We start from the raw sequence: 25,547 nt of genomic DNA on the forward strand, positions 1-25,547 counted from the left end.
ATAGCAGAAACTGGTTCAAAGTGGAAAGGACTTAAGACAAGCCGATGTTTATTAACTGCAAGAACCGTGCATAATAAAAGTCATTTTTCCCATGGGGGGTACGAAGAGGGACGTGGAGGGACGAGGCCCGCAATTTCACAGATCGATGGATCCACGAGGGACATCGTCGCGATGCCATAAGCCATAAGCGAATCACGGCGCCTGCAACGCGGATCTTGTTCCACTTGCCCTCGCCCTCGACCACTTCTCACGACATTAAATCGCGAGCCGCCAAGGGGAACGAGACGCTACGCGTATTGCCGAAAAAAATTGCGCGCTTACACAATTGTTAGTCATTTCTTGATTATGCGATTCGTAACTCGTTATTACAGTACGCTCGGTACTGACAATCTCATATTCGTTACGTGATTAGAGTTAAGGAGATAAGAAGAAAACGTATGTGAAAAGTTGGTATGAAAGATATTTAATGTTGTGCCAGGTCAGAGAGAATCCTAATTTAAATTATTATTTATAAAATACCGCTAACTCTTCTATTAGATGCAATTGCGATTAGTTCATATTTTTCACAGTAAATGTATCAAAATTATTGCTATCGTGTTGCTGAAATGTGAGACTATCTTTTATCTATATCTTCCACCATATCAAATATCGCAAAATCCATCCTGCTCTCTCTTCTCTCAGCGCGCGTATAAGTTAATTGTTTTTAATTGTTATATTATATCGCGTTTTAATTTTATTCATTTAATTCTTACAGCTTTCTCTACGTTTTGTTTCTAAGAAAATTTTCTCCGAGGGAAAGACCGAAAGTATATACTCGCGCTCCCGTCTTTGGTAAGGTCGACGCAGGTCCCCCGAAGGGCCTCGAAGATAGGGGTCAGTTATGTGCACACCTATTCAAACGCACGCATATGCGTCGCGTCCGTTCCCCCATCGTATATGAAAGCAAACACCTGTTCGCGATGCGATTCAGATACACGTTTCTGTTGGTCGCCGCAGTCCCCCCCTTCCTGACAATAGGGAGCCGAGTGGCACTCCGGCCGCTTTGCACGACGGCTCCGTTTTGTAGTAAAGAGTTCTACAGCCCTACAGCGCGGTAGTCGTAGCCGAGTTTGATCGAGATCGATCACGATAGTGCACGGAGTATAAAGTGCGACGTACACGGTGTATATTAAAGCTGAAGCAGAAAAATAAAACGACAAAAATAAATGAAGCAATATAAAATATTTAAGACCACACTGAAATATAAATTCCTAAAGAAAGAAAGAGTTGAAGATCTCCGGAAAATAAAAAAGACTCTGCGAAAGTGAGTGATCTTTTGAAGAATCAAATCGTCGTAAGAATATAAAGATTAAAAAATATGTAAATTGTGAATTTAAAAAATCAAGTAAAATATGAATTTTATTTAAAAATCTGACAAAATTGTAGATTTTTTTACTGAAAAAATTAAGTTGAACAAATTGATCGGTATATTTGTAGTATAAGATTCGAGAATTTAGGCTTATGTTCATCATGTGCGCGAAAAGAAGTGAATTATAAGACCGTCTGGCCACGTCGATCGATAAAGACAACTGAGTATACTACGTAAGCCCTTAGTGCTTTTTGATGTAAAGGGAGGTGGCTAAGTGCATGGTAGATCAAGGGATTAGTAATCTGCGGAATTTATGTTATTAATAAAGAACCAGCGCTGTGAGAGAGATCTCTTGTCTTCGCAAACAATGGAGATATAGATACATGGACCTGCACGCTTTTTCCGAGCACATTTTGTGGTGAGTATCTGTTACTAATCTTTGATTTTATTTTTTAAAGAAACTTAATAAAAATCTTTAAAAGTAATTTATTATGATTAATAAAATTAAATGTAATTTCTTATAATAACAAATTATATATAATTATAAAGTATAAATAATAATTAATAATAATAATATAAAATAATTAACAAGAAGTAATATTGTTGATAAAAAATTAATCACGGCTTATACATACATATCGATAAAAACATGTTTTTATGATATAAGATATCAAATTTTGATATCAAATTCCCTTATTATTATTTGAATAGGCATCAGAATTCTTTTTCTCTAAAAATTTGATAATTATAAATACTTTAACAAATGGAATTAATAAGAAGTAAGTGTATGCTTTTTCGAAAGTAAGAAATCTTATATAACTTCTGCCTTCATACTTCTTACACGCTTTAATTAAACGAGAGGTACGAAATAACATGATTGAGCACGATCGTGATAATTCAACATTTAAATATTATTGTTAAATTAAATATTACTTAAATATTATTAAGTAAAGTAAATATCACACATACGATTGTTAATTTCATAATGTAATAACAAATTAATTAATTACGAACTTTGATAAATTGAAGTATCAATACGAAGATTTAGATCACTTGAACTGTCAATTTCCGCAATACAAATACTAATGATATTTTTATACAGTTATCCGCTGAAGCGGAGGCCGAAGGCCTTTACGCCGGTTGCCCATTGCGTTGCGTTTCAATTTACGGTTCGTGAATTTAAGCAGTACTGCGCCCCATATAGCCAAGGTATCCGACCATTTTGCGTATAAATTTCCTTGTCCAGGCATTTTCGAAAAAAACTTCTTTACACCTTTTTCTTTATTGTAAATTTATTGCATTTCTTTCCTTATTTTTATCTCTCTCATGTTATGCCAAAAAGTATCCCATAGAATGCAACAAACAACAAACAATTATGCAAAATGTTTTAGACAAAGATCACAAATAATTTAGAAACAAAATCGAGCAAATTTACAGGTAATAAATAAAAGCGTAATAATAATAAATAATAAATATTAATGCAATGTTGGATAATTTAAGATATTTTGTGGATATGGATATGAACGTGAATGCAGAAAAAGAAAGAGAGAAACATTATAAAAATATTTGTACAATATTTTATATTATTATTATATTAAAAACTTAAATATTATTTAAAACTAAATATCCTTTTTTAAACCAAACAATATTTTAAATAAAGCATTATTAAATTGTGTTTTTGAAATTAAATATTACTAAATTATGTTTAAAATTAGACACTATTTGAAACTGAAATATAAAATATATAATATAAATAAACATTAATTTATTTTTTATTAAATTTTATATAAAATCAATTTTTGTTGGACAACAAAATATTATGGAACATTCTTTTATCTTTCTATAATGACATCTTTGTTATATGTTTTACTTATTTTATTACTAAAATTAAAATATTCGCATCTAAGTAATGAGTATTTCTCTACTACCAGTCCATTCAACCACCAAGTATCATGAATGGGGAAAACGCAAAAGCAAACTTTCTCGCACTAACAAGCTTAAAGAAATCTGCTTCCATTCTTGCCGCTCAATCGTAAGGAGGAACGATTGCGTTGTAACTTTAGTATTTCAGACACTCAAAATGATCATCAACTTCCCGACATGACGTCACGAAAGAAATGCGCTATTTGCGCGAAAGGCGAGAGTGCAAGGTGTTAACAGCTGCCTCCGGCGATAATTCGAACGAGTCATCCTAGTCCTGATGAGACGCGCAGTCCTACATAGCCATAGTTCCACGTAATAAAAGAGTTTCTCTGCATGCTTTCTAACCACGCGTTATGCTCGCTATTGCAGACGCGTTTCGTCGTCGGACAAAGTGGTCGTTCGCCCGGCGCTTATGTTCTTATACATTTGTCTGCTAACACGATGACAAACTCGATTGTATGTTACCAGCAAAATGGTTACGTTTAATGGCACGTGCTTGCGTCATCTCGTCAAAAGCTGAAACGTGTGTCACTGGACGATAGACACCGTTCTTTTATTAGCAATATTTATAAAATACGTTGTTATTTTTAAGAAACATATCGTGAGTTTTAGTATCTTTTCGTCAATAATGATAAAAAATCCGAAAAGTATCTAAGAACCAGATAAAAAGTCCAAATTTTTATATATTTTTGATTTTGTTATTTTTATTTCGGAGTTGCATGCGTGACTCTTTATAATTATTTTTTAATTTTATTACTACAATAGAATTAGCTATATTTGTTTGTATAATAATGAAATAGCGGAAAAGTCCGCTAAATAGATCTATATTAGATATAAAAAGATAGACAGAAAAATTATGTAATAAAAAATGACAGATCCTACAACGTTATGTAAAATTCTTGTATTGTCGCGTTATTATATCATATAATTTACTGTTACAACATTAGAAAAAAAGTAATATAGATATCATCTATACAGATTGGTTAAATTCAATAAAAACAATTTAATAATTATTACAATCTAATTAGATTATAAAATTGTATTATTAACAATAATATAAAATACATTTAATATTTCTATACAATTAAAAAATAATAATTAACCAATTAATTAAAAACTTATAAATCTTTACGAAAATCAACGACTCATCTCGCGCAAAATCTTCTCGCAAGATGAAACACTTCTCGACAAAAAGCAATAAAAACTTCGTGATGATTCCGAGAAACAGGGTGAGACGTTTCGAACACAGGAAATGCTATTTCCGCAGATACGATAAATCGAAATATCTTCCGGGAAATTCATTCCCACGGCCCACGAGAAGATTAAAGGAAACTCAGTTGCGCGCAAAAGTAACGCGCTGCATCGTCTCGTCGTCCCTTATCCCTAGTTTCCACTGATTTTCGTCCTTTTTTTTTTGCAGATGCGTCTGTCGACGGAATCGGTGGACGATGATCTTAAATTGCCATGGGACGAAACGTATTGAGGATCTTGCTGCTCCTCTGCTGCGTGCTGCAACCGCACGTCGGACAGCGTAAGTCTTCCTGTATCACATATCTACCAACCTTCCTTATTCCCACATGTTCCTCTCAGAATCTTTCAACAAGTGCAGTTTCCAGGATCGATATACTGAAGTCCTGTTATAAGTAAATCAAATTTTCAACTTTTAAGATATAATTACAGAGCAATTGGTTCAATAATGATTCATTTATCATACTTTTTTTCTGTTTCTTTTCCTTAAAGAATACCAATGCAATAATCGAGCAAATAAATAAATTGGGATAAAAACCGAGATAAGTTTCTAACGTATAGATCTTCTTTAAGCCATTTAAAACAGACATTGTGTCATATTTGCTTCATTCTTTTGTCTCTTCGCGCGAATTACACGCAGTCTGTCTATATGAATCGTCTGCTGAGACAAGTTCGTACGAATTTCCGCGGGTTTTCGCGCACGATCGAACGTCGCTCGCTTTTGCTAGTGAGAGGTCCTCGTCCATGCTAGGAAAGGAGTTTGCGAAAGGCCAGCGCCGTAACGCTGCGCCGCCGACGATACGCCATGAGTTCGCCGCGACCGGAACTCCGCTCCAGGGAAGCGCGCATATCTACCCCCTCGCATACGCGTTAAACAGCCCACGCATATATTCGTCTACGCATCCGATTCGCGTCCTTCCAACGTCCGAATTCCCGTCGATCAACCGGGAAGAACGAGTGGATGACGCGACGTCCATTCAGGTCTTTGTCAAGCGGCTAGATTATTCAAGGTGTAATTTTCGAATAAAATTACCTTCCTCTTAATTGTAACACAATCTCGTTACCGTAATAACGATATAAAAGTGTCCAATTAAGCTCGTAATATTGGCACGCATACATATATAGAACCGCTATTTTGGAAACCGCTATAAAACAATTTTTTTTCTTCCCGATTTTATCTCATTTTTATACTCGTTATTTGCTCATTATTGGAATAAATAGAGTAACGGTAATTTGAAAGTTCTTTGGAGCAAAACGCTAAACTGTGGTGTTTAGCTAAAATTGCCGTTTCGCTTATCAAGCAATTATACACGTAATTACAGCAATCGATATGCGCAATCATAAAGCGAACCTGAGAATGAATCTCCAACGGCGATAGCTATGTATCAAACGAGGCACAAAAGCGGCTATCGTGATTTATGCCAGCGTTAGAACAACTAAAACACTGTTGTTAGATAAACGACCTCGCCGCCCCTTGTGTGCACTTTATGCAACGTAATTTATTCACCTATTATATGTAAGAGAGTAATAATAGTACACACATACAATACATACATGATAATCTTTACTTTATATCGTGTCATATATGTGTATCAACTTTCATATTCTTTACTTTTATTAGCTTTTCTCTACAAATATATTCTTTACTCTCTAAAAGTTTTATTAGAGAAAGTATTCGAAAAAATATTAATGTTTTAGTTGATTTTACACAATATATTCTATGTTAAAACAAAAGTATGCGTAAATATTCTAAAAAACATTAGAAATATTTTTATGTCTGCATATATAATAATTTTATTTTTAAACGTTTATATTTTATACTCTTATATAGAAAGATATTTTATTCTTTATAAAATAAAGAAGTACTCTCGCTTTAGATACTCGTATTACGAGTTTCAGATTACAAAATTACGTTACGTTTACGGTAAACTTAACTGCGATATAACGCTTCTGGAATGCGTGTACTTGCGCAAGATTGTTTGAAGTCATTAGAACAGATCCAATTAATAACTGGACAGTGAGTATTACGAGTAAATAGGTACTAACAGCATAAGCACCTAAGGCTGCGTGTGTAAAGTAGTTATCTACTATTACAAGCAACGAATAAAGAGCTATCTCCTTCTATGGCATTTCTGGTTAAAAGCACAAAAGTGCATGCTTTCTTACCGTTAAAGGTCTCATAAAATAGACATCATTGTACTATGTAGTAATACGATACCTGTTTTATAAGACGGTCTTTAAAAAATAAGGAAGTCCTTGACGATTACTAATTACGATTACTATCTATTAAATATAGCAAAATATTCAGAAATCTTTATACATATATTTTTTTACTTTTTAAAAAACTCTTCTCTCAGATGAAATTAATTTCAAAATACAAATACTCTTAAAAACTTTTTATTCTAGCAAATCTTTTTAAACATTTATTATTAATTAGTTTCTGCACGTTTTTTAAAATGCACTGTCTTGGACTGCAATTATTAAATTACAATAAAAAAATAAATTATACAACTTACTGAATATATATCTTTCTCAGTGGCTTGTCTTTTAAATTCGTATCGATCTTATATACCGTTACAATCGGACAGTTTCCTATAAAAGATCATTGTCCCACGGTCCTTCCCATCACGAAACTTTCGTACAACCCACAGAAAACCGGTTGTGCGTATTCGACCGGAAACTCCAGTAACCTCAACGGCATTAATCCAATAGCGACCACTTTTTCAGACGATGTGAATTTTTATTTAAGACTACAGCACATATATATATATATATATATATATATATATATATATATATATTCATATTTAAACAATAAGATATGTTCTATGAAATATTTAAAAATATAATATATATATTGTTCTGTCAATTTTTATCTATTTTAAAGAAAAAGTTAAAAAAAAGTGTGTGGAAGCATGATATGCGTTTTGTGCAATGTGTCTATCAATAAAATAAAATACTATAACTTATATCTACATAAAAATAATGCCTAAAGATTGCTTCCTCTAACTTTTAACAAATATAGATCTAAGATTTGAATCTAAATGCCGATTAGCAGAAATGCCGAATTTATATTTATCAGATTTTTTCAACTAAATTAATTAATTTTATGTAATTTGAATGTACAGTACTTCTATTGATAACTTTGCATCCTTTTTCCTCGCTCTAAAAATCAATTTCTTTTACTCAAACGCCATTAAAAAATTTCTGATTCAACAACAGATAATATTTCATTGTTCGTGTTAACAATCGCTCGATTTCCAGTGACTCGAGACACGCGATGCTTTCTGGAGAACGGAGCCACCGCGGCGCATCTCTTTGTCAGCGAGGATCTGCCCGTAGGTGATACCGTGGGAATTCTCGGGGTATTAGGTGATCCTGGCTCGCAAGGTGACATCGAGTTGAGCCTGCAGGAGCATGACAGTCCCGTCACATTCTCGCCATACTCGAAGAATTTAACTCTCATCAGGCCGCTCGATAAGGAGGGTGTCGAAGGACCGGCCAGCGTCTACATCAACGTTATTTGCGAGAGAAAACATACGTTGGACCCGGTGAGACGATTTCTAGAAGCTATTACGTTATATTAAATATTAAAGTAATAAAAAAATATCTTTGAATAGGATAAACTCGGGTAAGATGGCCATAGAAAAAAGATGGCCAACTCATCATGTTCTATCAATCTAACTCATCATCTAGTATATCGAATGAACATGAATTGACCATCTTTCCTCTGTGGCCATCTTGCCCAAGTTTATCCTACAATATTAATTTTATTTCTTCCTAATTTCATGAAAACTTATATGTACTAAAAATATAAATTGCAATGCAAACATTTCGCGTGAACACTTTCTTCTTTATTCCTTAATTTTTCGATAAATTCAACAAACTTAAAAAAATAGATATTTTATTAACAGAAATGCCGAGTTTATATTTAGCAGATTAATTTTATATAAAAAGCCTCAGTGTATTTTCATAACTTTTCTATTCACGATTTTTCAAAAAGGATAACGTTTTATTGTTTTGCTTTATTAAGTAAAAAATTTCTCTAATTTTCTTTTTATTATCATTTCTTAAGAAATTATATTTAATGTTTAAAGGGGTTCGTCATACCGGTGAACATCCGGGTAACCGACGCGAATGATAATTCACCGCAATTTGTGAATGCGCCTTATGTGCTGAATATTTCTGAGGTGAGAAGATTCTTCACATTTTAATATTGCGCGTTTCTTTTTATATTATTAACATGGTTATTTCAGGTTACCGTCGTCGGCACGAGAGTCCTACAAGGAGTCCGAGCTGTCGATGCTGATCAACCAGGACCATATTCCACTGTGCAATACGCAGTTCTACCAGGAGCTCACTCGGTAAATTTTATGAACATTTTACACGGCTTAAAGTTATTTTTCCGCCAATAAACTGTTATCCCTGCATTTGTCATACAACTATATTGCTAATCACTTTTCTCTGCACGAATGATATAATTCTTCAGAATATTATACAAAGTATAATTTATTTAATGCATTGAATAAATAGTTATCTCTTTGTGCACAGGATTACTTTGTTTTCGTAAATGCTTTGGAAGGCACTCTTGTATTAAGAAAATCACTGGATTACGAAATCCTCACCAACTTCTCCGTTGACATCCGTGCTCAAGTAAGTTCAATAATCTTACATACCAGTTCAATATTTAAAAAAATCAAATATTAAGAAATAATAAACATACCATATATATAGATCCCATCACTATTTTATAAACCTGCATATTGCATTGCATAAAATCAAATATCTAAAAAAGTTGTTGCGTAGCTAAAAAGTTATTTAGAAGCATTTTTTCAAAAATATGATTTAGATCTGAGACAATTGAATTGCTAAAATTCCTGAATAGAAATTATTCATTTTACGTAACACAATCTGCAAAATCCATAAAGTTCAATGTCACAAAAGTACCATAAATAAATCATAACGGTCTTGAATAAACTGATTCGGATGATCGATGCCTATCGATACGCAACAGTGAGCAAGTGAAGATTACAGAAGATTGATCGAACAATTGCTTCCTCTGACCATTTCTCACGCTTGTCGTTATACTCTAACAAAGAAAGACAATATTTTCTCTCTCAATATAATTATATGTCTCTCAGTAGTAAATAATAATAAATGTTAACTTTTAACAATTTCACAGCAAAGAATTTTGTTCTTTACAGGACCAAGGCAATCCACCACGTTCATCAACGACAACATTATATGTTAATGTTATCGATGCCGACGATCAAAATCCAGCTTTTTTGAACGATCAATATAAGATCACCGTACCTCGTCATATCAAAGGGGTAAGATTGACTTATTTTCCTAATAAAAGTTTACTTTGATCGAATTAGATTCTATACAACTCAAAATAAATAAAGAATTTAATAAAAATTAATTTTTTTATTTAGAGAAAACAATTAAAGGTGTTACCTGCCGCGATAAAAGCCTTAGATCAAGACGTCGGTATAAACGCGCCAGTCCGATATACGATACAAGGTGGAATCTTACCCTTTTTGGATTTGAATCCTGAGACTGCTGAAATCGTCATGATACGCTCGTTGCAGGACCACGAGCTAATGACGCCAGCAACTATCGTTATTAAGGTAGATATATATCAATGTGCTTTAATTTCTAATAGATTTAAAAATATAATAATAATATTGTTCATTAAATAGGCTACTCAAGTGAATAACGCGGATAGGTACGCTCTTGCCACGGTTATTGTATCCCGAGAAGATACAGTTGGTCCAACAGCAGGTAAATAACATGCAGCTTTAACGAATATATATATTTTTTATTAGAAAATAATAAATTTTAATAGACTAATTTTTGAAACTATACATGATAAATTTCTTTATTATTATTTTGTTATATGGCTTCTTCGTTGTAATTATTAGCAGATATATGTATAATGTATATATTCATAGTTACTAGCTACATTTAATATTATTATACATTTAACAAAAGTTTATTATGTACAATTAATTACTTATTAATTAGCATTATATCTGTCTATTAAAACAAATTGGTCTGCGTCCATGCATTAAATAATTACGGTAAAGATTCATTAACAATATATTCTTCATCAATATCAAAATTTAATTGTACAAACACCGTTTTGCATCCAAATATTAAGTGTCAAATGTCAAATATCATGACGAATCGAGTCGTTGTAGATTTGAAACAAATCTCAAACTGATACTTTATATTTTACGGATGCTAGGCGGCCGATTACCCGTGAAATTCGTGCTGAAGAATCATCAAACGAGCGTACCAGAGAACACGCCGTCTGGGAGCGTACTTCTAACGACAGGAGTCAACAAAGCTGATCCTGTAAGTAATGTAAAAATTCGCGTTAACGATAAAAATGCAAATTAATCATGACATAGTAGCGTAGTATAGCTTTCGATCCTAGGGTTTAAAATTCTGGCTGGTGGGTCCGGTGGAGGATTTGGAGAGATTCTCAATCACTAACTCTGGCGAGTTGATCCTCAAAGGGAATTTGGATTACGAACGGCGAGTGCAGCACAGTTTCCTGGTTCACGTCACAGACGGATATCATGTACGTTTATCGCATTAATATTATTAAATTTTATTAATTTTTTGCATTATAATATATGCGCAGACGGTTTATACATATTATATGTTATAATATGTTTATGGTATATTATTATGTATATAACATACAATGTATGAATATTTTTTTCAGAACGATACCTCACGTGTAAACGTTTCAGTCGAAGACGTGAACGAATGGGAACCTCGATTCCAATATTCCCGGTATGAATTTCATGCTCATTCCGCGAGAGAAGGCTCCGTCGTAGGTAAATCTTCTCTTTGTTAAATTAAATTTCTATCAACGTTCTATTACTCCCGATATTCAAGGAACATGCAACTTTTCAGGAAAATTAGAAGCAGCTGACGGCGATAGGGGAGACAAAGTTAGTCTATCCCTCAGAGGACAAGATGCAAGGTATAAAATTATAGTAAATTTTAATAGCTCAGTAGTAAAATTACATATGAAAATAATATACATAAAAAGTAAGATGTATTTAATTTTAATTAAAAAAAAATCTTTTAATTAAATAAAAGTTATATGTGTACATTTTATTCTTTGTAAAATAATTATAATTATTTTTAGTAATCATATATAAATTATATTATTTTCAGGTCCTTCGAGATTAGAGATAACGGAGAATTAGTGCTGAGATCGCTAGGTTCGTTTAATGGATCTTTGGCCAGATTTATAGCGGTAGCTACCGATACCGGGAAACCGCCCAGGTATATTTATAAGTTTGTATGAGATTATTTAACTTACTGTTAACAATTATTTTAGATGTTAATCTGTGTTTGCCTGCAATTTCTTTAGATCCAGCATGATCCCGGTGATCGTTCACATACCGAACGGCGGCTCTTTGCCGATCGCAGCGAGAGCCGCACCCGCTTGGCTCGGTGGCAGCGTGCTATTAGTTGCAATCTTCGGCGCAGTTTTGGGGCTTCTTGGAGTTGTCATACTTATTCTCATCCTTTACATTTATAAACAGTGAGTAAATGTGTCAAACACAATTTATAACTATGTAATAATGGAATAATATTAATGTATAGACACGTAATAGTAACTAAGCGCTATGATTACATCATATGTTTTCTCTTTATACATTTTTAATTTTCTGATTTCTAATTTGTCAAGAATTTATAACTAAAATATTAGACTTAAAAATATTCCAAATTTTTTATTGGATTAAGAGAGACTTTATTAACAAATAACACACTTTTTTTATAAGTAAAAGGCCAAAAAGCGGGAGTTCGGTCAGCTCTGTGGGTACAGGATACCGCGAGAAATCACCGGTTCCCTCAGCTCTGAGTCCAACTCCGCAAGTACTAGGTGCCAACGTTCTTCAGGACGCTTTGGAGGGCCCACGGAATCGGCGTCACGATATCGATGGCAACGAGAATGATAACGTGGACAGCTGTAACGAAATCGATAATCCCGTCTTCGGAGAAACCAATGAAAGCTCGTACAGTGCTACAATCAAAAGTACGTTTCTATAGGCAGCACAAGTCGAGCAATACTGCACAAGCTTTCTATTCTTCGCTCTCCGCATAATTTAACTCGACATACTTTATTTTGATTTTTTAACTCTTTACATGTCTTTCTTTTTTTATACATCTATTTATTAATTGTATATATTTATTAACTGATTACCAAAAACTGCTCGATGTAATTACTGAAATAAGATTTCTTCTTTACATATACCGCGATTATATATATATGTATATATCTTTCTCCTTCCTGAAGCGATCTGAAATTACAGAGCTTTCGTAAAATCCTATTGTCAAAGATTTATAATGTTAAAACATTCTATTTCTTTCTCGTATTTTTACTAGGTATAGCGTCGGCGAGACAATTACCACTGTACGCCCGGCATAAAGTAGCGCCCGCCCCGAATCCACCAGCTTTATCAGCCACTTCGAACATTCCCAATATCGGCGGATTGGTACAAAATATGAATGACTTGAGTGCTAGAACTAATCTGGATGCTGGATCCCACGACTCTTCCAATTATTCCGGAGATCCGCCAGACTCTCTGGTGCCAACGTGGCCCGCTAGTTCGGCCTTGCCGAGGATCAAGAAGTTGTCCTGGGACGACGACGACAGGGTAGTTATCTTGCGACAAATTTGCAATCTAGCAACTAAATTAATTTACAGATTCTTTATCTAAATTCCACATTGTATAACAAATATTAAAGAAAAGATGTAATATTTTATAAGTTGGTTTTATATAAACAGAGAAGTGTTTTATAGAAATATTGCGAATTGTTAAACAAATTTAGCTTGAAAGATTTAAACAACAATAATTTAAACAATTGAAACTACATCAGAACCGTAATATTTTCCATTGTATTGAGCGATTTAAATAGAGGATAACGTCTCGTATCACGATACTAACTGTTTCCTAAGGAATACAATTGCATTGACTTGTGCAAGAGAAATAATTAAATCCAAGTTCGCTTGCAAATACAAAACTTCATGCAATCCTGAAGAGCAGATAGATGGAGAACACAATGGAGACAGAAGTATTTATCGTTTTCCAGACCGTGGATAGTGTCGAGGTCGCAGCGGAAACGCGAACCGGAGACAATCAAGCTGGCAACGAGAGGCTCAATCTCACCGTATACTTCTAACGATCCGTTATTTTGTAAATGGGACGAATGTCCGATAATGATGGCGGAAGACTGTTGTAAGCGCTGTTTGACCAATTCAGTTAAATAAAGTCTCGTTGATGTCGAAATTCTGTGAATGAATTTCGAAACATCGCAACGCGATGCGACCTTACCCGCGTATTCGGTCCACAGAGTATCTGTGTTGTCTGCGCAGCATAGCGTTAATTCGCATCATCCTGAATGGATTACATTCATTATCTGCACGATTCGACATTGATCTCCGATATAATAAGAAGTAATCATTAGAAATTGTGCTAGAAATTCAACAATGGCGAAATATTACAAAGAGCAAGCTTTCATGTTAAAATTTACATTAAAATGGGGAAGAAGTAAAGAAATAGCGAATTGGAACATGACGATAAGTCCGATGATATCCTATAAATATTATCAATACAAATTAATTAAGAAAAAAAATAATAAAATATTTTTGATAATTATATTGTTAATGTACAAGAAACATTACGATTGTATAGTTACCGCATATTTTTAATCACCTTGTTAATAAAATTGATAAATTATCGATAATTTAAATTTTGTACGTGAAACATTGTTCTGATGCTTACTACTTCACTACTTTAAGAGTTATCACAGATTTCTAAACCGCTAGTTTCATTTTAACAAAATTATTCAAGGAAACGTTCAATTGCTCGCTATTACACGCCGCAAAGATGAAAGTTAATGCATAAGAATACAAATTACTTACAAGTTGCGTGAGCCGCGTTATAACGAGAAAGTATATATAATGACTTCACACGCTTCTATCATTAAGAAGCAGATGAAATTTCCGCGTTTGCGCTTTGTTAAAGCCACCGATATTCGAATGCACAGAGGAAACCGTGTCAGTAGGTCGATCTTCGCGAGTAATTACACGAGTAAATGAAAGAACATTTGCGGGATTTGAAATTCATGGAAATGCAACTTTCGTTGGAAACAATAAATACAATTGTTAGACATAAAATTGACTAGACTAAAAAAAATCTCAGGGTAAAACGCGATAAAGCGATTTTTTAAAGAGATGAGATTTTATCTTTGACATCTTCTATCTTTGCTAGAAATATGAGCATTCTTTAAGCATGCTTCTTAACATAAAGACATAACAATTTCTGCAATAATAATTTTTAGTTTTATATAAAAAAATGTTATAATATAAAGTCTATAGTTATTAGATATGAGAAGTTTAAAAAAAATCATAAAAACATTCATACAAATTTCAATAATATAATTAATCTATTATTACAAAAGTCACTTTATATTTGTTACCATATCTATTGTTAAAGAAACATTAAGCGGAACTATAAATGATCAAACTGCTCTTATATTCTCTACCGATGATATTTTTTGTAATAATTTGTTCTAAAAAATGAATTTATATATCTCGTTGTCATAAACTGTCATTATAATCAGTAGCTTATCAAATCCCATCTGAGGTAGGCTTGCCGAAGAAAGTGACTTGACTTCTAAGGTGGGGAGAAAGTGACCTAGAGAGGTCTGGGCTACGACATCGTCCTCGAATCTTTTCTTCTCAGTCTTCCGTAACGTATGATTGGGTGTGGAATACTCGTGATACCAAGTGAAAATATTTCGTGAGAAGTTAATTATTCCATGTAAGCCATGTGATTGAAGGTATTTATATTTGTGACGTATAAATTTCGTGATTATTTTTTTTTTAAATATACGAAGTAATTATAAAGAAATTCGTTCTCTTAAAATACCTCGCTGTTTTTGTATATAAATTTCTTAAATTTTTAAAATTGTAAAAATGTATTGTTTAATAACATATACTTTTTGTTAGAGAAGTAAAAGATTTAATTAACGTATTAAATTTTAATTTAAAAGTTAATTTGAATTAAACATTTTAAAATATAAACTAATATTAGGCTAATTAATCTTGATTTAATATGTCGACTATTTATTATTTCATTTTAATCTTTTAATATTAAATATTGCATGTCGCATTTTGCAAAATATTTTCTTATATAATTCTTATATATTTAATTAAAACAATCGATGTTGTAATACAGGTGTTACAATACATTGCACTCCAATCGTAAACAGAAATTTTTAATGTATCTGTATCCATTGAAATTTCAAGGATAAACCCTGCCAGTCATTTCTGTAAATGAGACTGATAAAGAAGATAATTGTTTCCGACTCCGACAATCATTATACTAACTTCCCTAATTTCATTCATTACGTAATTACTGTTACAAACGCAATGAGACATACATGAATTGAAAATTCATGCTTCGATATGTAAAACATCAATTTTTCTGAAAAAAATTTTTTTTTTGAAATATTTAATGTATTTATATGCATAAATTTACCCAAAATATATATTATGCTAATAAAATATTATAATATTATCTTTGTAAATCAACGACTACACTGAGAAATTGAGAATCAATTAGAATCAGATAATCAGATGTAATATAAAAAGAATAATGCATCTCCTGTAAAAATTATTGCAATTTGAGTTGAAATGGAAGAATTCATTATTATGACACAATATTTCTTATTTTAAAATACTTCATTTCCTTAACGCATATATAATGTTATATTTTAGTAACCAAATTTTCTTAAAAAGACAAATATTTGTATTTTCAAATACATACATTCTCTTACATGTATTATCCGAAAGTTACTTTTTTGTAAATTACGTCGTTACATCACGTACATGAGTGTATAAAGAAATTTTCCAACGTACTCGTTTTACATCCGGATGTTTGCTATTTCAACATGCCACCGTAAACTTTCCTGGAGAAAGTCAGAGATACCGCCAACATTGATTCAGGTGATAAACGGAGTATCTTTATTTCATTTACTTTACATTTCGTGGAAGGTTGAACGCCGGCCTTTCAGTTCCTGTATCTAAGATCTCATCTCTGTGCTGTATTTCTTCTTTGGTCTCAAAACCATGACGACGGGAAAGATAGCCGTGCAATTATATTCTTCAATTACGCTTATCACGTTGATAGCAATCGTCAGCGTGCTATCAAGTACGTATTATAATTTATAAATACGATATTTTTACAATTTATGTTAAGAAAGCAAAAGAATAAGATTAATGTTATCTCTATAATCACTAGAATTTTTTTAGAAAAGTTAACAAGATCGATAAGAGCATGTACGAAGTGTATACTCTTACTCGTAATAATCTATTTTTTTCTAATGTCATCTTTAATTATTATTATGCAATTATATTACTATATTACATTCTTGTTATTAGATTATTAAATCTTTAATTATTAATCCAAATTATCAATCCAAATTACCCGATTGTGCGATTGAATTTTCTGATATAATCACTATAATTTTATTAGCTGTGCCATCATCATCCCAACCGAATATAACAACTGTTACAATGAATCATGGTCCATGGGCGGAGGTTCTCGAAAATTGGATCACCCTTCAATCCAACAATACACGTGCCGCACGAGTAATAAAGATTGATGATAAGACTGTGACAGTGTCGACTAAAATCGCCGCATCAAATAAAAGAGACGTTTCTGAAACTGATCTTTACCTACTTGGTACGATTTATAAAAGATTTAAAAGAGACTTTATATAATTTCAATCATCAATATAATTTATGAGTAATTACAACAATTATAGAGAAGAGAGAAATTATAAGAGAATTTGTTTTTTATTAAAAAAATAAGATTCAAGAATCTTAAATTAAAATTCACAGGTGCCATTGAGAAATTGGTATACCGAGTGGACCACCTAGAAAAACGAGTAAGAAGAGCAGAAGAATTGTTATACTACGTTATTGCAGGAAACAATAAAATAAAAGGTAAAACTGCCTGTATTAAAAAAAGTCATTGATTTCAATGTAAAATAAATGATTATAATCAACCCATATTACATTTCTTCTTTCATACTACAAATATTCAGAAGACATTAATTGAAAGTTAAGAAAGAAAGACAAATTTGTTGTTTACCAGCTTAATTTAATCTATATCGTTGTTTATGATTGCTATCGATTTTTCAGAACCTTGTCCTGCTAATTACACGAGAATGGGCCAAAACTGCTATCACTTCAGTAATCGTGATTTTAATTGGAAATCATCGGCCAGTCTCTGCCGCGGTATGGGTGGACACTTGGTCGAATTCAACACAATCGAAGAGAGCCAAGATGTAATCGCGGGTTTGATGTCAGATGCCAAATTAAAGGGCAAAAATTTCTGGACAGGTGGCTTAAATCCAGGACTTTTATGGATCTGGGCGAGCAGTGCTCGACCGGTTCACCAAGATACTAAACAACCCGTTATTGGTGATGGCAGGTCGGTATCGCTTTTGAATAGCAATAGAATATTTTTGCATAGACAGAATAGATTTATTAATGGCGTACATATATTAAAAGCCTTTATGTGTTCCACGATAATTGCCGATGTTGCAAAGCGCTCGTTAAAAAGTAATTTATTACACTCTGTTATGATGAACCAATATTTGCATTATAAAATGTTTTAAATTGCAGATGCTTGAAGTTAACTTTCAACGCATCGTCAAAAATTTACTCGTACAGAGGTGAAGATTGCGGCTCGAGGCAAAGATATATCTGCGAATTGACAGTCGACGATGAATCGGCAAACAGGATTGAAAGAACAGCACGATTATTAATTGATAAAAAAAATTAGACGCGTTTTAATGGCGGATGAAAACAGGATGACAAAACGAACACTGAGGAATTACTTTTATTTGTAAATGTGTATATCTTTAGTAATTTATATTATAAAAGTTTCATATTAAAATAGTACAATCATTTTTTTATATCAAAAAAATATAGTACAATCACATTTTTAATCAGAAATGCGATATATTCTTAGATTGTTCTTGGTACTAACTGTGTGCAGATAATGTTTGTAGCAATTTTACATAAATTTAAACAAATTGACAGTTAATTATAAATTATATCACTTATAAATATTTTTTGTCACGAGCTGTTAATGTGATATGTAACCTTGATCTAGTGAAAATTACTAAAGTTTTACTTCAAATTTCAGTCTACATATATTTCCACTCATTCATTTCTATCTATATCTATTTCCATTTCAACACAGTGCTATACTAAATCATGAGAATGAAGATGAACTCGTTTTACGCTTTGTAATTATAACTCTATGGTTGTCGAATTAGTTTCTATTCATTTTTATTTCTATTAAAATATTTTAATTTTCTTAAAAAATATTGTCTAATTTCGAGTCTTGGTCGAATCTAAAGATTAGACTTAAAATAGAACAGGAAAAGATTAGAAGTAAAAAAAATAGATACATTATTTTGTAAACTTTTACTTTTTTATTTTTGTTATCAGTCGTTGCAATGACTGCTAATAACAACAAAATAATTTCTCTATTCCTTTTATCTCTCTCATCCGTTTCTCTATTTTAAGTCTAATCTTTAAAATCGACAAATTATCAATATTGTAAATATTTTTCAAGAAATTTGTACCTACGTGTCTTAGGTATTAGGACATAATTATCTTTGCGGCGTGATGTGCCATCACCAGACTATGCTTGCCTTCGTTCACTAAGGACAGAACATGGTCGGAGCACGTCACTAAGCCGCCATTTTCGGTAATTAATTTTTTTGTAGCCGTTATATCATCGGGTTTCACACCGCGACAGCAATCGTCAATCACGGCTAACCGATAACCATACCACAAGCCATCTAAACAGGTTTGCTTCACACATACGTCATAGGCGATACCGCATACGTACAAATGTGTGGCACCAGCGGCCGACAAAATTTTATTCAGCTCCGAGGAACCATCTGTATCTTTTTCGAACGCTGAATATGTCTCCTTCTCTGGGTGCTGACCTTTATATATCTTAAGTATAGAAAGGGAAAGAATGTATAAAAGTTAATATCAGTTTTGCTATGCGGTTCTAAACAATTAAAGAATCTTTAGTCAAATATGATAACACAGCTCTCTATTAACTTTTCTATATAAAATTGTTAAATTACCCGTTCGGAAGAAGGCAATATCAGTAGATCTTTATGCAATTCAGCGCCCCAAGTGTTCATAACGCAATGCCTGGGCCAAAGTATTTGCGTTAAATGAGGTTGCAAGAAAACGACGGTGTCGAAGGGCTTCGCTATTTCCTTCGTGATCTATATTTCAGATTGTAGGATTATTTTAGATCTATTTCGGATTACAGGATTACAGGATAAATTTATCTCACAATCAGATAGGATTTATTGTTTAAAATCATAAAAAAACACTACGGACTTAAAAGTCTTAAACGTGTTAGCTAAACACAAAAATCCAGGAATTATCTAAAAACTGTTCAAGAATTTGTTTAGATATCTGTTCAATTTAGATATCTGTATTTATATATTTTATATTATCTATATCCAGACAGTACGCATGTCTAAATGTATTAATATGGTATATCCAGACAATACGCATGTCTAAAAGATATAAAGACGACATCTTTTAGATATGCACACTGTCTGGGTAAAATGTTTTATGTATGACTCGTAAGTATAATATTTCATGAATAAGTAAGTACAATGTATGACTAAGGTATAATAATATTTAAAAAAATAGCAACGCAATTTCTAAAAAAGGAATATAACTAGAACACTAACATTTATGTTTCATGATCCGAATTACTAATAAACTGTTTTATTATCAGGCAGACATGTCGTCTAAATACCTTAGATTCCGGATGAAATTCGCGCATCGCCAAATTGTCAAAGAAGCTGATGTGGTTCTCGGGATGCCAATCTTGCGAATATATCACTTTATCCCAGCGACCATCCTTCAGAAGTCGATTAATTGGTTTCAACACTTCCAACCCCTCCTGCCCATAGCCGCATTTTCTAAGTGCCAACGTGCCATCGATGAAATCGTTTTGTACATCGACGACTATCAAAACGTTGACGGGATTTATAGTCGCATGTATCCAATTACAACATCTGCAACAGGAATTTGTTTATTGTGAAAAACAATTCGGATTTTATCTCTCTTAGCAATTTGCTTTTAACCCGTTATTCGCGTAAACAAAAAAAATTATTTTCTTGCCTGTAAAATTTAACAAATGGTTTGGAAAATAATTTTATAATGGTTTGGAAAATAAAAATTATACATTGGTATGTATTATTTTTAATTTAATTATTTTTAATTATATTATATTATACTATATCGCTAGCCGCTATTTATTGCAATATTTTATGTCATACATGGCATTGACATCAAAATGCATATTATTTCTTTTTAAATAATAAATAGGTAATTTAGATACTTGTTATATTTGTTTAATAGATACATTCACCTTGAACAAAATCAAACTTACATTTTGTGTGCGCGCTATTTTTTAAATATATTTATTTGTACAAGATTTATTTTGTGTTCTCTGATACTATTTTTAATTATTTATTATTTACTTCATTATTCTTCCTCATGATTCCAAATTAATTAAATATTGATAATATTGATAATATTGATAATATTCTATGTATTTTTTAAAATAAATAAACGACTAGCAAATATATAGAATTTATTTATGTACATAATAAATCGATATATAATATAGTATATAATTAAAAATAATTAAATTAAAACTGCGAATTTTTTTTACATATAAGTGTGTGTAGACAAGAGTTCTGATGTATGAAATCTTGATACATGGTACTCATCCATTACAAAATATTTTATTCATTATTGTCACTGTCCGCGACTTCAGCTTTCCTCAGCCCCCCCAGGATTCTCTGTTATTCTCGGTGTCTATATCGAGCAGCATACCCCTATGCATTTTTTATAAACGCGGAAAGCGCGAGGTATCTTGAATTTATTCGTTTTCGCTGCGTGACACACATCACATCAAATAATGTTTGGATTGGGTGGAAATGATAATCGCAGTAATTTGTTCTTCCATAATCATTTCTGTAGGATTTCGAACTTCACAATAGATAATAGTAATATACAAATAATATTTGGGAAAAATAATACATTATTATTTCTACTATATTTTTACATCTAATTACGAGTTGCATATATGAAATTCACGGTTATTTTCACTTAAAGGATACATGATATTATAAGTTTTAAATTAATTTAAAAACAGAGAAGAAAACAATAATAATAAAAATATTATATCGAAGAATAAAACAAATCTTGCACGAATAAGTATATTAAAATAATAGCATGTAAAATATAAGTTTGAATTGTTTATAAAGACAAATGTATTTATTTTAAACAAATGTCGGTATCCTAATTATTAATCATCACTGTAAATGCCCTATAAGATAAATTATTATAAAAGGAATATCTTTATTTATTCTATTCATGACGTCTTATCTTTCCTTTTCCGGTTAGATCGATATCGGGTATTTCCAGGAGATATAGCTAATGCATGTTGCATCACTTTATATCTAATTTTTCGGAATAGCGAGATAAGATACTGAAAATTTTTCGACTAAAAAATTGAGTAATCCAATTCCGTGAAGAAGAATTAAAATCTCCGCGAAAATGAGTAAAGATAAAAAAGAGATTCAACTTATACAATATATGTATGTCTGAATGAGGTGTTTCCAGCTAATTGTTTTTAGCTAATTGTTTATTTTTCATTTTAACTTATTTTTCAATTTAAATGTACACAAAAATTAATTATTTCTAAGTAAAGGAAAAGAGACATTAATTACTTCTAATAAATTATTATTTTTATTAAATTATTATTTCTAATAAATTATTTCTTCTAATAAATTATTTTCGAAATTTCAAATACATTTTCCCTCTCAGAACGAAACGACGCTTCGACGCCGGAATTCATGTTGCAAAAACATGAATCCTCGAAATATATGCGCGAAGAAACTAATATCTTATTTATTTTCTATTTCTGTCTTTCACACTTATGCGTTTTTTTCCTTACCTCTTCTGGGCTTTTAACCGTGTACGAAATTCATTCGATCAATTTCGACAGAAGAGTTTGCGCACGCCTCACCTGTGCAATTCCTGGTCGTTCAATGCGCCGTCCGCATCTGCGTCGAACAGCTCGAAGACCTCTTGTGCCCTCCACTCGTGTTGCTCGACCTCGTCCGCGTCGAACAGCTGAGCACAAAGCGCCCGGAACTTTTCGTAGTCGAACGTCCCTTTAACTTCAACACCGAATCTCGACAGTACCGTTACCGAAGACGACCAAGGATCGTCGTTCATCGGCTGCGCCATGCGTACCACCACGTTGCTGTCTCTCGCGCGTCACTCTTGCGTTATTTACGTCGACACGACGATCGCACGACTGTCGAGTGTCGCTCCGATTTTCGTAGGCTCCGATTGTTACTTGTTCCGCCAGTATATCTGGAGCGGAAGTGTCCAAACCTGAGTTGACCAATCAGAAAATAATCTATACTAGTATTTGTATACATGAGTTTTGTAGCGTTACATGGACCGCTTCAGGTAGTCACTCGTAGTCAGGCAGACACGTATAATACGTCAATCAATACGCTCGTCGTGATGCCGCCTAACACGACATGCAGTCGGTTGCGAGCGAAAAAAAAATTTTTTTTCCAATACTTGTTACGAGCCAGCTATTTCTGACGTATTCAAGTCTATAGAAGCATGCTAAAATTAAGATTATTTTAAATTTTATTATTATTTTAAACTTTATTTTATACTCGTGACCTTTGCCATGTCTCTGATCTTTTCCATAGTCTCTTATCGATCTTACTTTTACGATTCATATTTTTTAATCCATGAAATTATACATCTTTATTCATCTTTATATTATGTTATGCCGCCTTTTTATATAATACATGCCCTTTTTAGAAGAGGATATGTTGTTTACTTTTTAATTCTCATATTCTTTGTTTCAATTATTGTGCTGAAGAAGACTGCTTAGTATTATACAGTCGAAAAACGTTCACAATGTTTCTTCTATCACTAAATAACAAATTATAGATTAATTTAACAGTAACATCTTTCATTGCTTGTATTTTGGCCTTTGACTTTCCTATATTGTTTTTGCATATAACGAGCGTGACCTATTTATTATTTAGAATTTTCCACATTAACTCCAGTTTACCTCCGACTTATTTCTTCTTATTTCACAAAACACGTGAATACAAACTTTGACTACGCTTGCCTGCGTCTACTCACTTAATGCTTTCTTGGACGAATAAATAAGCGCAGATAAGCGCAAGATTTGTATTCATGTTTGTAAATATGTAATGTAAGGCATATCCAGAAAGAAAGAGATAGATTGTGTAGGTAAACGAAACTAACGTAGAAATTTTTAAATAAATATTTGAATACCTATCACATAGTTATGTTTTTGAAAAAATGTACAACTGCTCCCTCAAAGGACGAAATAAGCGCAAAAATGATTAAGTGTATAATTCAATTCAATTTAATTTTTTGACTGTACATTTCTAAATTGTTATACTAATAGTTTTTGTAGTTTTCAATTAATATCATTAGAGAAAATATTAATAGAATATTAATAAGATTTTATTTTATTAAATTGTTCAAACGTATCGATTGGTTATAGGACAAAAAAGCATTTAAAGCTCAATAGTTTTTGTGCTTTTGAACAATGAAATATTTAAATCAATACTTAATAGGATTTTATTTTATTAAATTTTCAAACGTATTGATTAACTAAAGGATAAAAAATTTATCGAGTTTTCAAACATTCTCCCCTATATAACCAATTAACAGATTTGAATTTGTTGCATAAATTAAATAGTTATATATTTGTCACTCACACACTTTAAAAAGATTTTAAAAACTGTTCGGACTGAAATAACGTTTATTGCTCGTAAATATCATTTATTGCTCGTAACAATTTCATTGTAGGTAAAATGCAATTAAATTTATATAGATTTCTATAGGTAAATATAACGCAAACACTTTGTTAAGTTTAAAGGATACAACTTGACAATGATTGCGCGAATTTCGTTAATATATTTATATTATGGATATTTGGACTTTCATTCTTCTACGTAAATCTGAAATCTCGGCCTACCCGCAACTCGTCGCGTCGCGTAAAAGAGTCACGGTGCGGTCTCGCTTCTCGTATACTTGACGCAAAACACTACCGTGTCTCTTGATAAGATTCTGCTGAGTTGTAATACTTATATTATCTAATATAAAATGCACGTGATAACACTGATATTTAGCATAGTATTCTTTTTTAAAAATATTCAATGCTAAAGTGACTTAGGCTTAAACAACTCATACAATACCAATAGCAAAAGATTATTCTTCAACACAGCGGTATGACTACGACAAATCCTCGCGTCATAACGATTACAGTCTACTTTTTGCTATTTAAAAATGACCTCTATAGTACCCGCCCTACCTTCATCCGGCTTCGATAATTATATGTATATATACAACACATATGTACGAATATATTGTGCGAAAACTATTCAACTCATTGTTTTCGAATTTCGTGTTTAAAATATAAATTATTTTATTTGTAAAGATCTTTTCAATATTCAATTTATGTCGATATTATGATAACACGTAATTCTTTTCGTGTATGACAAATTCTATTTAATACTAAAAGTATATATACCATTAAATTGTCACAATCAGCTCCGTAATTTTGTTTATTATTCTGTTTTATTATTCTTGATTAATAACACCAATGCTTTTGATTATAATTCATTTATTTTTATATACAAAGAAAAAGTTTCAATATTTTGAGTTGCCACGTTCTTATCATCGTTAATTATTATGCAGATGGCAAAACTTATTCAGAATCCCATTATTATTCATTGAAAATAATTTTGCTGAATTATTTTTTTATAATCGTAAATTATCCGTAATAAA

At 32.1% G+C, this 25,547-nt stretch overlaps 3 protein-coding genes and 1 long non-coding RNA gene across 5 annotated transcripts; 2 read left to right on the forward strand and 2 right to left on the reverse strand.

Annotated features, from left to right (window-relative positions):
* Positions 1-993: 993 nt before the first annotated feature.
* Positions 994-13,847, forward strand: Cad96cb (protocadherin Fat 4-like Cad96Ca). Of its 2 annotated transcripts, XM_071774862.1 has the most exons (19): positions 994-1,303; positions 1,677-1,766; positions 4,692-4,802; positions 7,784-8,070; positions 8,617-8,709; positions 8,776-8,883; positions 9,071-9,172; positions 9,724-9,849; positions 9,955-10,149; positions 10,222-10,303; positions 10,770-10,879; positions 10,962-11,108; positions 11,256-11,370; positions 11,450-11,519; positions 11,717-11,827; positions 11,916-12,089; positions 12,331-12,584; positions 12,935-13,206; positions 13,643-13,847. In XM_071774862.1, the coding sequence occupies exons 3-19, from the start codon at positions 4,736-4,738 to the stop codon at positions 13,730-13,732; spliced, it is 2,403 nt and encodes an 800-aa protein (XP_071630963.1). In that variant the 5' UTR covers positions 994-1,303; positions 1,677-1,766; positions 4,692-4,735; the 3' UTR covers positions 13,733-13,847. The 2 variants fall into 2 exon arrangements, with proteins under 2 accessions (XP_071630963.1, XP_071630962.1); XM_071774861.1 differs by having other exon boundaries at positions 994-1,766.
* On the reverse strand, positions 10,738-13,099 carry LOC139810946 (uncharacterized). The gene is made up of 5 exons (XR_011731517.1): positions 12,959-13,099; positions 12,753-12,849; positions 12,319-12,572; positions 11,865-12,072; positions 10,738-10,877 (listed from the first exon to the last, which is right to left on the reverse strand). It is a non-coding gene; the product is annotated as an uncharacterized lncRNA (long non-coding RNA).
* Positions 13,848-16,670: 2,823 nt separating the features above from the next.
* On the forward strand, positions 16,671-18,408 carry LOC139810945 (uncharacterized). Its single transcript, XM_071774882.1, has 5 exons — positions 16,671-16,767; positions 17,092-17,301; positions 17,460-17,564; positions 17,763-18,054; positions 18,249-18,408. Exons 1-5 carry the CDS (start codon positions 16,686-16,688, stop codon positions 18,406-18,408), a joined length of 849 nt encoding a protein of 282 aa, XP_071630983.1. The 5' UTR covers positions 16,671-16,685.
* A 51-nt stretch (positions 18,409-18,459) lies between these two features.
* LOC139810939 (uncharacterized) lies at positions 18,460-24,152 on the reverse strand. The gene is made up of 4 exons (XM_071774872.1): positions 22,717-24,152; positions 20,431-20,692; positions 19,736-19,882; positions 18,460-19,598 (listed from the first exon to the last, which is right to left on the reverse strand). The coding sequence occupies exons 1-4, from the start codon at positions 22,938-22,940 to the stop codon at positions 19,236-19,238; spliced, it is 996 nt and encodes a 331-aa protein (XP_071630973.1). The 5' UTR covers positions 22,941-24,152; the 3' UTR covers positions 18,460-19,235.
* Positions 24,153-25,547: the final 1,395 nt, after the last annotated feature.

Source organism: Temnothorax longispinosus, chromosome 4 (assembly GCF_030848805.1).
Source record: "Temnothorax longispinosus isolate EJ_2023e chromosome 4, Tlon_JGU_v1, whole genome shotgun sequence".
Classification (NCBI taxonomy): Eukaryota; Metazoa; Arthropoda; class Insecta; order Hymenoptera; family Formicidae; genus Temnothorax; species Temnothorax longispinosus.